This window comes from Eutrema salsugineum, unplaced genomic scaffold (genome assembly GCF_000478725.1).
Source record: "Eutrema salsugineum unplaced genomic scaffold, Eutsalg1_0 scaffold_2, whole genome shotgun sequence".
NCBI classification, from domain to species: domain Eukaryota; kingdom Viridiplantae; phylum Streptophyta; class Magnoliopsida; order Brassicales; family Brassicaceae; genus Eutrema; species Eutrema salsugineum.
Window position 1 is genome coordinate 6772446 of NW_006256829.1, and position 12713 is coordinate 6785158.

The following is a 12713-nucleotide window of genomic DNA, read 5'->3' on the forward strand; positions in this document are numbered from 1 at the left end:
AAACATCAAGAAAACAGATGTATAGAGAGTTAGAGACATACGATCCGTCGCTGTTTTGTTGCTATCTATTAAAATTAGTAGATTGAGATCATACTGATATTGTACAACCTAAACGTTGTATATATGTTCTTTGCAAACAACATCAAGCATTCACGTCATCTCCAAAATCCCCCGTGTATATTTTGTTGGCTTCCTTTCTAAGAAAATAGTTGTATAAAACTGAACCAATTTATATCTATTTGCATATATTACAATGCAAATCGACCAATGGAGGTCTACCGTCTACAACAACAAATGAATGTTAGTCTATGGGGTTGATTGAACCACAAAGTTTAAGTATTTTCGCTCCTACACCAGTTAGATTGCTACCTCGGATCTTCTAAATATCAATTTTTATTCATTGTGGCATATATAAGTAACCAATGAAGTTCGAGGGTGGTATTACATTTGTATTAATCAACAATCTTTCAAAACCATCTAGTTTCGAATACTTGTGGTAAATTTCTTTAACAAGGATTTGTTTTGTTTATGCTGAAGAAACAAAATTAGCAAACAAAATTAGCATGATTCAATTTCAGCTGGTAGAACTGACTTTCTAAATGCAATTTTAAGAAGAAGTAATTTGTTCGTTTACTGTTTTTTAAATGCAGAAAAAGGGTCAGATGTTTGGAAGTGAATGAGTATTGGCTAATCTAATTTCCCTTTTTTACGTAAAAGTAAGGTTTAGGTGTGGTGGCCGGTGGGGGACCATATCAGCCTCGTCCTATTTTAAGCTAAGCCTGGTTCCAGGCCCGTATTTGAATTTCAAATTCACACTATTCTTGGTTATGACTATGTATGTAGGATTTATTCTAAAATACAAATTGTTTCTTTATTCAAATTTAAAATTTTTTAAGGTTTAATAGTGGACCTGGGTTTTCTTTAAGAAGTAATATAGCACTTAACAACCATACTTTGGTTTTTTCCTAGTTTTGCCTCCTGCTTTTGGTTGTCATAATAAACCAAGGAGGTAGAAATCTATGATACATGCACAATAGAATCTCAAATTATAACTCATGTACTTTGCTTTTGAAGTTAAGCTTTAGAGATTGATTTCCTTAGAAAAAAATTGCCAGCTGTAAAAAGTAAAAATGATACTACATTCTGTGGTCAGTGTAAATGACAGTAAAAAGCTACAAAAAATTAAATGGGTGGCTCTACGCAGAAAAAGTCGACTGGACCCAGTACACGGCTATATGCTAGGCTAATCGATTCGACCCAGATCCTCTTCTCCGCCTACGCCTCCTCTGCCGGATTCTCCAAATGCTTAGTAGCACTAGAACTCCTACAACACAAAACAAAGAATCCTATTTGATCATGCAATAAGAGGCTTAACAGACTAAAAGATCTCTAATAAGATTTGGTGTATTACCACTAGCTGCAACACCAGCAGGTACGATCCATCGAGTGGCAACAAGAAATGGCATGTCAATCTGCAACTCGATAGCAAAATACTAAAAACCTTTTGGTCCCTCCAAAAACTGATTAGAAAAACTGGCAGATAACTTGAATTACCTCGTCTCTGTTGAAAACTCCCAGATATTTGCTCCTGGAAGAACTTAGCTCACTTCCTTTCCAAGCTGATCTCCAACGTGCTGGTCTTGTTTTCTCCACTGTGAAATTCAATCCTCGACCCAAATCAATGCCATGATATCCAGGCAATCTACGGTTCCTTCCTCTGACATGTAAGTTATATCCTTTAGTTCCCCAAACTTCATATCTGGAGTCACTCTCACAGATTAGCTCCTTTCCGATCACAGAAGAGTATGTCGAAAAATTAACATCAGTTCTCCGAGATGGCAGTTGGTTCTCGTCTGTGATTACAGGTGAATATCTCTTAGAAAATTTTGAGAAAAGTACAGGGTCTTTGATATTTGAACTACTAAAATCTAGCATTTTCTTCAGGAGCCAGTAGCAGTTGGTGACCATGTGGCTACTGTCCAGGCAATTTGAGTCTCCATAAACACCAACTCTACCTTCACCGATCTCTAAAAGCCCAAGAACAGCAGGGTCTTCCTGTAAACAGAGCCCCATTATCACCAAAAAAAAAAAAACTGCATTTCAATAAAAGAAAATGCAAGGCACAGTTAGAAGCAAAAACAAGTGGTTTCTCATTACCTTCGATGACCCAGTTAGCAGTAGATTCTGTGTAGCGCCACTCTCAGAACTGTCCAGTAAAGGAAAACTGTGCAAAAACCCACCAGCAGGAAACCTGGCTATGTTTGTTCCAGAAGCATATCGACTCTGCTCACCATCAATACTGAAATCCCCATTCAAAATTTTGTCTCCAAACGCAATTCCAAATGATGCAAGAAGGTTATTAAGTGCGGGGATATTTGCACCTCCAGTGACTGGAGTCCACCAACTGCGTGTATTATCATCGAAGAATCTCATTTTCACCATGGTATCGACATTATACCACTCAGCAAACACAACCAGACCCAGTCCTGTATTGATAACGTCATTTCTGAGTTTTTCAATTTCTTCTGGAAAGTATTCATCTTCAAGGTCAACCATCAAAAGAGTTCCATATTGCTGCGCATCGAAACATGTAAGGGGAGAGCCAAGAGTCTCGATGTAGTACCCAGCATCACGTAACATGTTGAACATGATGTGAAAGTTTGTATGCAGATGATCACCATGCCAATCAAGAATGTCATTGCGGACATCCAAAGAGTCTCTTGGAATATAACCTGGAGGATATTTAATGCTGTGAAATTGATCCCACAAAATACGTTTTGCTCGTGGTGGGGTGGGAACTACTTTCAGTTTCACCTGAAGAGAACAAGTACTTCTTCTATGCCCACTTTCTCCAGGGGCTGATGGGCTATAGACTTTCACAGTTACATTTCCCTCTATTTCACCTGCGAACTGTGCGCCTTCTTCCTTGATCTGCATGTGTAAAGCTAAATAGCCAGTCCAAGGCCATATAACATCTGTGTACTTAAAGTGAATGCTCAGAAGATTTCCTTCCTCGTTTGCAGGATGCCATGTCGGTGGACTTTCGATATAACCGATGACACCCATACCATTTAGAATTGTCGTGTTGAAAATGACAGGCATAGCACCCGCATATAGTGGCTGACGACAAAAGGGCCAGGAATATGGACAATCATTATAATCAAGAATGCTCGGGAAAATGCTTGCCCGGGGGTGGTAGCTCTTTAGAATTTCATATGATTCTAATCTGACAAAATGTAAGAAAATTAGAGAATACAAAAATAAAGTACATAGGAACGAAATAAAAAGAAAGCATCCAATGGTGATAACAGACATGGGTAAGTTAACTTACAGATCAACTCTTCCAGCACCCTGCTCATACATATTAGGACCTGAAAGCTTAGCAGCACCTTCGACCAATGCCTGTTTCATGCTTGCTGGATTGAGCAGATCCTTCCTTCTAGCTTCAGGAATAACACTTACGAGCAGGCAAACAATACCAGCAACAACAGGACTAGCCACACTTGTTCCAGACAAGCTTTTACAACCAGTGCTGATCTTGGACCCCATAATGTCACGGCCATATGCAACCACATCTGGTTTGACACGGCCATATCTGTAAGCAAAATTCTTTTAAGTTAGGATTTGCATGAAAATAAACATTTTCTCTCTCTCGACTGTAGAGTTTGTAAAACAGGAAGTAGAAGCAGCAAAGAACTACAGTACCCATGAGGAATCTCCCAGGTGCTCATGCCACGAGATGAAAACGAAGCTATGTGATCATCATAGTCAATACCACCCACACCTATGACATCACTCTGGTCAGCTGGATTATTTAACGTTCCGTAAAGCGGCCCATCATTTCCAATTGCAGACACCATAATGATATTGCTAGCTGTTATTTCCCACACCTGTTCAAAGATAATCAGCACATCTGGAACACACTACTATTTCATATATCCTAGAGAGAAACACCCCACCACTTGACTCAACAGGATAATACTAACTTCAACCAAGAGATCAAGGAACCATTACCTTCTCTACAAAAGGCAGATCCAAGTAGTCCGGTCCCCCAATGCTCAAATTTAATACGTCCATATTTGTTGCTATGGCATAATTGAAAGCATCAAGAAACCATGAGGTGTACGATACCTGCAACAAGCTGAGCGCAAACTTCTCATAACCTATTTGATTAAGATAACTTGCATATCTGGGAAAGTAAGGTGAAGAGGGGACAAAGAGAAAAGGAAGACACTCCAATATATAGGCGTCAATTATACTGTATTGAGAGCAAAATAAAGATAACAAATATCAGAATCTTAATAATTGTAACTGGGGAAACACAGACAGAAATTATTGGATCATGAGTGAGTTAATTTAGTTGAAGGAACGTAAACCCCTTCTGCAACATAAGATGATGTATCTGTTGCGTGATCATGCATTACCTGGGCATCTGTGAACACTCGGAAAGCATAGATTTCCGTGTCTGAGGCAAAACCAAGACATTCTGAATTCTGACCAGCAATAACACCAGCAACAAATGTCCCATGGCCCAGGTTGTCATTTAAAGTGTCTTCATTTGTCCAATTCGTTCGCTCCTGAAAGTTACTGCGTCAATACCAGCTTTAGAGCTTAACAAGAAAAGTACAAGATCAAAGAAAACTAGTAGCTTTAAACGCTAGCCTTATCTGAAACCTTTGAGAAATAGTATGGTTATTATAACTGTCTCCTAATAGTGGTACCTTGATCTTACGGAAATGGGGATGGTCAGCTCTAATTCCAGTATCAAATATGGCCATTTTGACTTTAGCACCAGTGTACCCCTTCTTCCAGAGAACATCTGCTCCAAACATGGATGTGACTTGAGTCTTCTGCAAAATAGAAAAAAAAAAGTGTAACTTTTAAAAGAACTCACTTAAAGTTTACGATATGAAATTTGGCACATAACTTGGTGTCTGCATTCGGCTACACTATTTTAGCGGCATTGATTGAGCAAACAAAAGCAGATATTGAGTAGCAATAACTTGACAATCTCTCACCTGACCTAGAAGATGTCGACTCCAGTTTAACGTGGTGTTAAATGTAGCCGCCTTCGCAGAGTGTTCGGCTCCTTCTTCGAAAGACATCGAAGTGAAGATCTTTCCCGGACGTTTTTTCCCGTCGAGAAAAGATCCTCCAAGCAAAACTCTCTGGTACCTAAACTCCACGTTCACGTCTTTCACCATCGCTAACCCCTCAATCTCTCCAACCACGGCCTCTTTCCCACTTTCCTCGATCCATAGAACACCAAAGTCTGTCGGATATTTCGCCGCCGGGTTATTCCTCTCGATCCAACCCCAACCACCGGATCGGACCTTCGATTCGAGGTAAACTCGATGGTTTTTCGCCGGCTTGTACTGCTTAAATCGGATTATGTAGTTGGTCTTCCCAGAAATCTCAGGCTCCGAGCTAGTTACGTTCTGCGGATTGAGATTTTGTTGCTGGGGACGGTAAGTGCTGGGAAGGAGCCAGAAGATAGAAACGGAGAGGAAGATGACGAGGATTGAGGATCTGAAAACAGATGAAGAAGCTCCTGAAAGCACCTTCATGGCGATGGTTGAAGTAGGGATTGATTGCAAGATCCGCACACGCACATGCCGTAGCTGAGGAAATTGCTTCACTACTTTGTGTTTTGATTTTCTGGCCAGAGCACAATGATGAACACGGCCAGTGTGAATTGGTGGAGTGACTTTCGAACCGGTTGGTTGGTTCAGTGTAAACCACAGCAAACCCGACTGATTGATTTAATAGATTTTTTCGGTATAAATTTTCTCAAGCTATACAATTTGGATTGTTTATGAAATTCAGTTTGGTTTTAGATTGATGAATTTTTGTTCGGTTTGGTTTTTTAACCGCCTCAAACTAATAGGCCTCCATTATTGGCCCCATCAGTCAAAAAGGTCGTCACAGAGAAGAAGACCACTTCACTTATGTCGGAGCTGTCTGCCTTTGTCTTCAACTCAACTCCGATCTCCATGTCTTTTCAACTTCAAGGTTTCTTGAATTTATTTCCCTTTTTAGCAACTTTCCCACAACGATATCGCTCGTAACTTCAGTCGAGAGTTTCAATTTACTATGAGTTGACCAACGCTGTTCCATTTCCAATTTGAGATTTCCTTCTTTTTTTTTTCATGAATGTGTCGGCAGGATAAGTTTATGAAGGTCGCTCTTAAATACAGGAACTTGACTGTTTTGTGGGTTTGAATCTGTGTGAATTCCTCTCATGGAGATTAGATCTGAGCTCCGAAAGTTTTCCAGAAGTGGAAAGCGGAAATGGGCAATTCTGGTTGGGATTTTGGCTCTAACTCATATCTCCTTGTTACTTTCATATGGAAGATATCTGTTGCCTGATGGCAGAAGACTTAAACTACCCAATGAGAACAATACGTTGATGAATCCATCACAAAACGCTCTTCTTAGGAACACACTTGCGGTTAACGTATCTGAGGTTCCTGCAGGCCTGGAGAAAAATGGGTATGTTACAGGTTCTGGTCCAAGGAATGATTCAGAGGATGATGAAGGGTTTGTTGACAGTGTTGATTTTGAAGGCTTTGAAGATGCAAAGGACAGTGTCATCATCAAAGAAGTGGCTGTAAACAGTGACAGTCTATTTCCTTCAGAGAAAGTGGTAATGAAGAATGAGGGACTTTTAACCAGTAATCATGGACATCAGGAGCAAAACGTTTCATTGCAAAGTCAGAAGAACGTGAAGAGCTCTAAGTTAAATGCAGGCAACTCCATAGCTGCTCCCGTTTTAGGAAATAGTTCCTTGCCTGTTAGTAAGCAAGTGGGTAAGAAGAAGAAGATGCGGTGTGATCTTCCACCAAAAACTGTGACTACAATAGATGAGATGAATCGGATTTTAGCAAGGCACCGTAGATCTTCACGCGCAATGGTACGTGATGCTGCTGTCCTTTTAGTTTCTTTTTTTTACCTGTGGAACTGAAGTTAGTTACGATGCAAATTGAACAGATTTTACTTGAAAATGTAGCGACCGCGTTGGTCTTCGAGGAGAGATGAGGAGATATTGGCTGCAAGGAAGGAGATAGAAAATGCTCCTGTTGTAACTATTGACCGGGAACTGTACCCTCCAATCTTCCGTAATGTTTCCATGTTCAAGAGGTAAAACTGCAGAACTTAGACCTTGATCTAAACTAGGCTTCTTGGTTAAGAAAAAGAGTAATGTTACATACGAGAATTTATGAATTCTCTCGACATTCCTGTCTTAGAATCGTTAGTCTTATGCTAGATGATAGTTTAGTAAATCCCGTATCATATGGTTCTAAAATGAGATAATTATCTATACGGAAGTTAGTATTGTGAAGAGAGAGAAAGGAAGGCTGAGTTATGTTATATTTTGAGTTAACAAATTTTGATCTGTTTGGTAGTATTTTCCTATAAAAAGGTAATCTTGACATACCCGATTCAGTTATTTATGACTCAGGAGTTACGAACTTATGGAACGGATGCTCAAGGTTTATGTATATAAGGAAGGAAACCGACCCATTTTCCACACTCCGATACTCAAGGGGTTGTATGCATCAGAGGGATGGTTCATGAAGCTGATGGAAGCAAACAAGCATTACACTGTAAAAGACCCAAGAAGGGCTCACTTATACTATATGCCATTTAGTGCACGAATGCTAGAATACACGCTTTATGTCCGTAATTCTCACAACCGAACTAACCTACGCCAGTTTCTTAAGGAATACACTGAGCAAATCGGTTCCAAGTACCCTTTCTTCAACAGAACCGGTGGAGCTGATCATTTTCTTGTCGCCTGTCATGATTGGGTATGCATCTCTTTCATTTCTTATAAGATTGAACTATTCACAATTATTAATTTGTTTTCACTAAACAGGCACCATATGAGACGAGGCACCACATGGAGCATTGCATTAAAGCTCTCTGCAATGCAGACATAACCGCAGGCTTCAAGATTGGAAGAGACATCTCACTCCCCGAAACATATGTCCGAGCTGCCAAAAACCCGCTTCGTGATTTGGGTGGCAAACCTCCGTCTCAGAGACGGACCCTGGCTTTCTACGCTGGAAGCATGCACGGTTACCTACGTCCGATCCTGCTACAACACTGGAAAGACAAAGACCCGGAGATGAAAATCTTCGGGAGAATGCCGCTTGGCGTGGCGAGCAAGATGAATTACATCGAGCAGATGAAAAACAGCAAGTTCTGCATTTGTCCTAAAGGGTACGAGGTCAACAGCCCGAGGGTGGTTGAGTCTATTTTCTACGAGTGTGTCCCTGTGATTATATCTGACAACTTTGTGCCTCCTTTCTTTGAGGTTCTTGATTGGAGCATGTTCTCTGTCATTGTTGCGGAGAAAGACATCCCGAGGTTGAAAGATATTCTGTCGTCGATACCGGAAGAGAAATACGTAAAGATGCAAATGGCTGTGAGAAAGGCGCAAAGGCATTTTCTGTGGCATGCTAAACCGGAGAGATACGATTTATTCCATATGGTTTTGCATTCTATTTGGTATAACAGAGTGTTCCAAGCAAAGCGTAGATGATCCAATGTGTGCTTGTCTCTTGTATGGTGAAGAAAGAGTTAGACTTAGATCCAATGTGTGCTTGTCTTGTCTCTTGTGCGAGTAATAGCTACAATGTCGACTGTACCTTTGTAAATATTGGTTGACTTTTGAGTTGAATAAAAATCGAAGCTTGAAATTGTATACATTATTTGGAAATTTTGAATTCACAAAACAGTCATTGGTTTTGAGTTTGAGTGAGTTATAGGCTTAACGGAGTCTTATAATTGCAAAATTGTGGGCCCTATCCAGCGCCTGTCTATGGGCTTTAGGCCCATCTTAATAGCCCCACAGGCAACAAATTGTACCGAAACGATGACGTTTTGAGCTCAAGAGAAATTCTCTTAGGCCAGTTCCCCTACGAAGCTCGTCGTCGTCCTGAGCTTGAACCAAAAAGCCATGAACAGTGAGAAGGAAGAGCAACCATTGGTGGAGATCGATGATTCGGAGAATGTTCTCGATCTCACTAGCTGTCAGCTCCACAGCCTCGATTCGGTCGAGCTGCCGCCGACCCTGACGGAGCTGGACCTTACGGCGAATCGTTTGTCGGGATTGGACTCGAGGATCGCTCAGCTCTCCACCCTCAAGAAGCTTTCTCTTCGTCAGAACCTAATTGATGATTCCGCCGTCGAGCCTTTGTCTCGCTGGGACGCCTTGTCCGATCTCGAGGTGATTTCTCCACTCTCTGGATTTTTTTTTTCTTTCTTTGAAATATTATTGAGTGATTTGTAAATGATGAATTATGTCAATATGCTCTCTGCTTGATTTGTTTCTCAGCATCTAAATATATTTTTTTTTGGCGATGGAACCAATTGTGTTGGCTAATTTCCTTTTGTAATTTTTGTTGTATAATTACATAACATTCTTCAGCTTTGATTTTCACTAGAATTGAATTGGAGTTTATTAGCTGATCATCATGATAGACGTTCCACTACTATGCAGGAGCTGATTCTCAGAGATAACAAGCTAGCAAAAGTTCCAGATATCAGCATATTCTCAAAGCTTTTGGTTTTCGATTTATCTTTCAATGAAATCACTTCGTTGCAAGGATTATCAAAGGCCTCTAGCACACTGAAGGAACTCTATGTGTCTAAAAATGAAGTTAACAAGATTGCAGAGATTGAACACTTACACGATTTGCAGATTCTTGAACTGGGGTCTAATAGATTGCGGGTTTGTCCCACCCCCTCTGATATTTTCTAATCGCTTTACAGTGCTTCAGAAATGAATGTTAAAGCATTGAGGTTTCAGGTAATGGAAAATATGGAAAACTTCACAAAATTAGAAGAACTGTGGCTTGGAAGAAACCGTATCAAAGTTGTCAACCTGTGTGGGCTCAGATGTGTTAAAAAGATTAGTTTGCAGAGCAATCGTTTGACCTCTATGAAAGGATTTGAGGTGTGTATTATTTACCTTTCTTCAGATATCCTCATTATTACGCATTGTGTTCTTCTGATGCATGAAAAATATATGTGCCCAGGACTGTGTTGCTCTTGAAGAGTTATACTTGAGCCATAATGGTATCTCAAAAATGGAAGGCTTGAGTGCATTAGTTAACCTACGGGTACTGGACGTGTCGAACAACAAGCTCACATCAGTTGATGACATTCAGAACCTCACAAAGTAATTCACCTTTCCATTGCTTCAGACTGATATTTGTCTTTTGGTTTTCTCCATCCTGACTTTACCTTAACCTTTAGGTTGGAAGATTTATGGCTTAATGACAACCAGATAGAATCACTTGAAGCAATCACAGAAGCTGTTGCAGGCTCTAAAGAGAAGCTTACCACCATCTATCTTGAAAATAATCCTTGTGTAAGTTTCACCATAATTCGAGGTCTTTCAGTCACTTTTATGAATTTCTTGTCACGCATTATTGTAGGAATTCCAATCTTGGTTTTGCTTTTCGATATGGCATGTCAGTTTAGTGATAGACATATGATCCTGTTGCTGGTCTTGTTCAATGCGCATCGTAATCTAGATAGATCATTTAATGCATTTAGGAACTGGAGTTGAGTATCACAACATGGTTGTAGTTTATGCATCTGTCAATTCATTTATTTGGGTATTTGGGTGAGACCCAATGTCTTTTGTAAATTATGAATTTCTCTGGCTCGGAAGATGGGACAAGTTATCATATTACTTTCAATCCATTAAGCAATAGCTACTTCAAGTATAGCAATTTGTTTTTTGTCTATCTCTTCTCAGGCCAAGTCGTCCGATTATGTTGCTGTGCTCAGACAAATCTTCCCAAATGTGGAGCAAATAGATTCTAACTTATTTGCTTAAAGATGGATATTCGTCGTGTGCTCGTTTTATGATAGCATGCTTCCTCATGGTTCAGACTTCAGAGGCGTCGAATCCAAGAAATTAAGGAAAACACAGATATCTCGAAATATACATGTGTCTGCTGTTTATCATAAAGAATTGAAACGAGCAAATCAAATCATTCTCTTCATCGATATTTTATCAAAACGTGTTTGGTCTGTTTGCAGTATGTGGACTTTGTCTGCAAAAGGGAATCCCGAGTCTGAGGTTGTCTTTTTTTCGGCCAACAGTAACTTTAATAATTTAAATTTCCCTCTGTCATTCTTTATCTTTTTAGTTTCATGAGATTATTAAGTATTGAGAATTTGCATGTTGCAGATTTTACTACTTTTTGGTTACTATTTATAAGTTTTGCTTCGAACAAATTTGCTGCTTAACAAAAAGGAAAGAAAAAAAAACAGTATTTCTAATTCAGATAATCTCACAAATTTTTAGTAGTGGGAAGCTAATGAGTCAAAACAATATCCGGCCAAATTTTTTTTATAATAAAGTGCATTTGGACCGAAACCTTATTTTTCATGAAAATGATGAGCTCCACATTCGCATCATTAATCTATATTACTATAAGACGACAAAAAAAAATCTATATTACTATAAAAAGAAAAAAAAATCTTGACCATGCGACCATCTTTGTCGATCCGAGAGACTTTTAATAGTAGTAGAATAAAATGAATGGAACTTCTAATTTGAACTTTATTTTCTAGTAAACTTGCTTCTGTGCAGACTTGGAACACAAAAAAGGATTTGTAATTTTAATTTTGTAAAACTAAACAGCAAACAGTTTTTCCATTAACCTTATCCTTAGTACTAGTACTAAACCATGTAATCAAAGCATATGACCGGAAATTCTTAGAGGAGACATTGACAAGGCTAGAGACGTATGAATGAAAAAGAACAGAGTCAAACCGTGATTTGGATATTCAAAATCTTTTTTTTTGTCAGTTCAACGCTACACAATTATCACAACATCAATACCACGTTAAAAAAATACTTGTTTCTGCTTTTAATACAAAAGTAATTTTAAATTTAAAGTAAAAAGTTTATAAACAAAGTTTTATATGATCATTTGGAAAATGGTTCATTTATTGGATAATTTAAGAGGTGGGTTTTCGTGATTGGAACATAAACCAATCAAGTCTGGTGATGTAAGCTTTAAATTCAAATTCAGCAATAGTTTATATGGATAATCATATTGCAAGATACAAATTTATTTTACAGAAGATTACATCTTCTAAAACTTATATTTTTCATTTATGTTGTTCTGTACAAAATCTTTCTTTCATAATATTAATTTGAGCTCAACTCATAATTTTATAACATTGTATACATAATATTGAAAAATTTCAAACCAATTTATAACTACTAATAGAAATGAAGTTCACTTAAAAAGTCATTGCTTCTAATATGGTCACAAGAAACAAGTTTACTAGATGACTAGCTATAAATAAAGTAAAACTTCAAACAGATGATTCAATATATTTGGAACAAAAGTTTATTTGGACTAAACAGAAAATTGGTAATTTTATTTGAAAACATAACTTTAAATATAAAACACAACATATTTATTTTTCTTCAGTTATATTTTTACAATTAAATGTTTCATTGAAAACACACATATATAGCATCAGGTTTATTAGAAGGAGAGGAGAACAAATAAACATACACTGTTCATTGTTTAAGTCTTAATATATGTAATATAATAAACTCTACACTTTATACTTAGCAAAAAAATATATAGTGCATTTTTAGACTAAATCAATTTGATTTGAACCGGGAATGCCTAACCTAGTTAACCTGGTTGACGGGACTTTTTACCGGT

The 12713-nt window shown here is 38.4% G+C and overlaps 3 protein-coding genes across 6 annotated transcripts; 2 read left to right on the forward strand and 1 right to left on the reverse strand.

Annotated features, from left to right (window-relative positions):
• Positions 1-1073: 1073 nt before the first annotated feature.
• Positions 1074-5653, reverse strand: LOC18018958 (subtilisin-like protease SBT6.1). 4 transcript variants are annotated; one of them, XM_006400465.2, is made up of 10 exons: positions 5019-5653; positions 4722-4850; positions 4425-4577; positions 4015-4131; positions 3706-3890; positions 3332-3595; positions 2158-3226; positions 1555-2055; positions 1412-1472; positions 1074-1324 (listed from the first exon to the last, which is right to left on the reverse strand). In XM_006400465.2, exons 1-10 carry the CDS (start codon positions 5565-5567, stop codon positions 1239-1241), a joined length of 3114 nt encoding a protein of 1037 aa, XP_006400528.1. In that variant the 5' UTR covers positions 5568-5653; the 3' UTR covers positions 1074-1238. The 4 variants fall into 4 exon arrangements, with proteins under 4 accessions (XP_006400528.1, XP_024011945.1, XP_024011946.1 ...); XM_024156177.1 differs by having other exon boundaries at positions 1075-1324; positions 4425-4587; positions 5019-5544; XM_024156178.1 differs by having other exon boundaries at positions 1075-1324; positions 4015-4141; positions 5019-5388.
• Positions 5654-5900: 247 nt separating this feature from the next.
• Positions 5901-8707, forward strand: LOC18018959 (probable glycosyltransferase At3g07620). Its single transcript, XM_024156924.1, has 5 exons — positions 5901-6012; positions 6166-6913; positions 7010-7140; positions 7463-7811; positions 7880-8707. Exons 2-5 carry the CDS (start codon positions 6242-6244, stop codon positions 8546-8548), a joined length of 1821 nt encoding a protein of 606 aa, XP_024012692.1. The 5' UTR covers positions 5901-6012; positions 6166-6241; the 3' UTR covers positions 8549-8707.
• A 231-nt stretch (positions 8708-8938) lies between these two features.
• Positions 8939-11259, forward strand: LOC18018960 (protein phosphatase 1 regulatory inhibitor subunit PPP1R7 homolog). The gene is made up of 6 exons (XM_006400467.2): positions 8939-9235; positions 9509-9739; positions 9818-9964; positions 10047-10189; positions 10267-10381; positions 10775-11259. The coding sequence occupies exons 1-6, from the start codon at positions 8966-8968 to the stop codon at positions 10853-10855; spliced, it is 987 nt and encodes a 328-aa protein (XP_006400530.1). The 5' UTR covers positions 8939-8965; the 3' UTR covers positions 10856-11259.
• The last annotated feature ends 1454 nt before the right edge of the window (positions 11260-12713 follow it).